Source organism: Echinococcus granulosus (genome assembly GCF_000524195.1).
Source record: "Echinococcus granulosus chromosome Unknown EG_S00326, whole genome shotgun sequence".
In the NCBI taxonomy this organism is placed as follows: domain Eukaryota; kingdom Metazoa; phylum Platyhelminthes; class Cestoda; order Cyclophyllidea; family Taeniidae; genus Echinococcus; species Echinococcus granulosus.
Window position 1 is genome coordinate 4,726 of NW_020170706.1, and position 2,617 is coordinate 7,342.

Genomic DNA, 2,617 nt, shown 5'->3' on the forward strand with positions numbered 1-2,617 from the left:
CATTAAATCATGGCCCATTCCGATATGACCACGTCAAGTTGAACTCATAGCCTGTAATTTCTTTTGCATTTAATCAAGCCTAAACTTTCCAGCGGTGAGTTAAGGGCAAACAAAAGTCGGTACGTTGCGCTTGAAAGATTATTACGCGTATTTCGTGATGCAATAAGTTGTGCTTGCTTGCGTTCAAAAAGAAAACGGGTAGGGAAGACTAGTGCATCAAAATGCATGGGCTGTTGACTGATCCATTAGCCAGTAAGGCAAAAGAGGGTAAAATGACCGCCCAAAGCACTTTCACTTCATAACTCCATGGGGTTCGTGCAATTTTGCATATTACAAATTAACAATATTCACAATAATGCAGCTGAGCTTGAAGTCGCTTTTTAAGTTGGAAAATAGGTAAGGCCAACTTTGAAATTGGTTGCCAAATTGAGCCTTACAAATTTTCCAACTAGGTGAGTGATTGGGTAGATAGATGAATGAATGAATGAATGAAATCACAACCGGTGACTGGTTGTTTTTGAGCAGATCGACCGACCTGAAAGCTGGCAAGTTCTTAGACATATTCTACGTTTATTTATTTTCGGCTCTCAAGCATACCGATAAATGCAAACGATGAAAACGTCCTCGTGATGGGTGACTTAATCACAGCGGTCAAGGAAATTGTCGTCGATTTGCAAAAACTATCACCTTTGATTTGTGGCAACAAATGAGCAAATGCTAAGTCAAATCAACTCACCTTCCACAAAAGGCAAATATGTTAATGGCCAGATCATAGCGTCTTAGAATTAACATCCGAGATATACAAGGTCCATTACTTGCGTAGGTTCAATGGTCATTAACTAAACTATTCGGTTGGAAATATACTGGTTAAATGTATACCGCTGAATAAAAATAAGTGGGAGTGAGCGCAACGATGGACATGCCAATCTACTACTCATATGACCTAAACTAACTAAAATAAAGTAAACCATGTGTCAGGACTTAAGTAAGCCTGTTTAACACAAATTAACTGCGAAATTTGGTCTGAATTTAGCAGCGTTTTGCTCAAAATTGGTGCTGTTTTATGGTGATTTAGATGCTCAGGCAATGACGAACCAATTTACTTGTTCAAAGCCTACTTACCTAAGTGCCAAACTGGTGGCATGTATTGGTCCACAATCCCCCTATTTTTTAAGGAAAAAGCACCTTTGAACTTAACTTAAGCTTTACTCAAATGGGGCAAGTAATAACGAAACTAGGGGAAATCTCAATAGCGATTTTCATCAAATGAAAACTATCTCATCAAGAATGCGCGATAGAAAACGAGATCACTGGTTTTCGTTATTTTTGCTGTTTACCCTCAACCAAACGAAAATCACCTATCAACATTTCCCACATGCACTAGTGAGATGTTTGGTTTAAGTGGGCGCAAAGCAGAATTGATCGTGATTGCTAACTGCTGGTTTTGGATTCGGGCAGAATTACCTCTCTACGTGTGATGCGCACCATTATTAATCCACTTCTGCGGCTTTTCGTTGAAACGGCCACAATATCAGTAGCGTTTGACACGATTTGATCTAACGTGCTCGCACAACTTTCATGGCTACAATCCTAGGTTCCATTCGCTTCGACTTAGAGAAGGTCACTGAGAGCTGAATTAATAGGGCGATGTTGGCAAACAATTGCATTTATCTCCATTTCTTTACCTTACCACTCGTTCCCCATTCCTCCTCTTTCTGGTGCTTCATGTAACTCCTACTTTGCATATTTACTGCTTGCTTTAAAGTTTTGCGCTGACTTGTTTATTTCCACAAAGATTGTTTCTTAGACCATATCTGCTCAGAAAAGAACGGCCAGTGCTCTACCTGCTAGCACTGGACAAAGCACCACCTTGAGCGGAGCCGGTCTTGTGGGTAATGGATTGATCCTTCACAGTCACGTGTTCGTTGTGACCTCTTCCTCCGCTCCCCGTTTCACGCAGTTTGCAAACTCCAAAGCCTCGCATTTTCAATCCACACGTCTAAATCAGGGCAAAGTAGATGCTAATTCAGGTCAAAGATTGAATCTGATTTTGCCTTGTAGAAGCTGTTGGTTTACCGAAAGACGCTGAACGCCTTAGCGTATTCGATCTCTGAAAATACAAGGCATAACTTTGAGGTGTTCAACGCCACCAGTCCAACTAACTGCTATGAGTGTGAGGGTTTGTTGTGGGGTGTGGCAAGGCAGGGTCTACGATGCTCTGAATGCAGTGTGAAGTGTCACGAGAAGTGTAAACGCCTGCTCAATGCTGGCAGCAAATCGCTCTGAGGCGGTCCACAGCTGGAGGAGTGAAAGGCAAGCTGGTGATGCAGAGATGCTGAATGCGTTTGAATTGGGTTGAGGCAGAGGAGGATGTTCCGAGCTACGCTAGGATTCCCCGCCAAATGCATGTCGAAACACCAATGAGGGGCTGACGTCTGTCAAATGCTGTAACCACATCGACAACAACTACACATGAGGTGTTGGTAGTGGTGATGTTCGCACAAGCCATCAATGCGATCCACTTCATGCTTGCGCCCTAATACAGTTGCGACGTGCAGTGGTGGCTCTAACGGAGTTAGGTGCATCAAAGGCCACCTTCAAAGACACAGTCCAGTAA

The 2,617-nt window shown here is 42.8% G+C and overlaps 1 protein-coding gene across 1 annotated transcript; it reads left to right on the forward strand. All coding sequences in view use genetic code 11, as the record gives it.

Annotated features, from left to right (window-relative positions):
- Positions 1-1,578: 1,578 nt before the first annotated feature.
- On the forward strand, positions 1,579-2,286 carry EGR_11002 (Protein unc-13 A; the record flags this gene model as incomplete). The annotated part of the gene is made up of 3 exons (XM_024500251.1): positions 1,579-1,620; positions 1,808-2,014; positions 2,062-2,286. 3 exons carry the CDS (start codon positions 1,579-1,581, stop codon positions 2,284-2,286), a joined length of 474 nt encoding a protein of 157 aa, XP_024345333.1.
- Between the last annotated feature and the right edge of the window lie 331 nt (positions 2,287-2,617).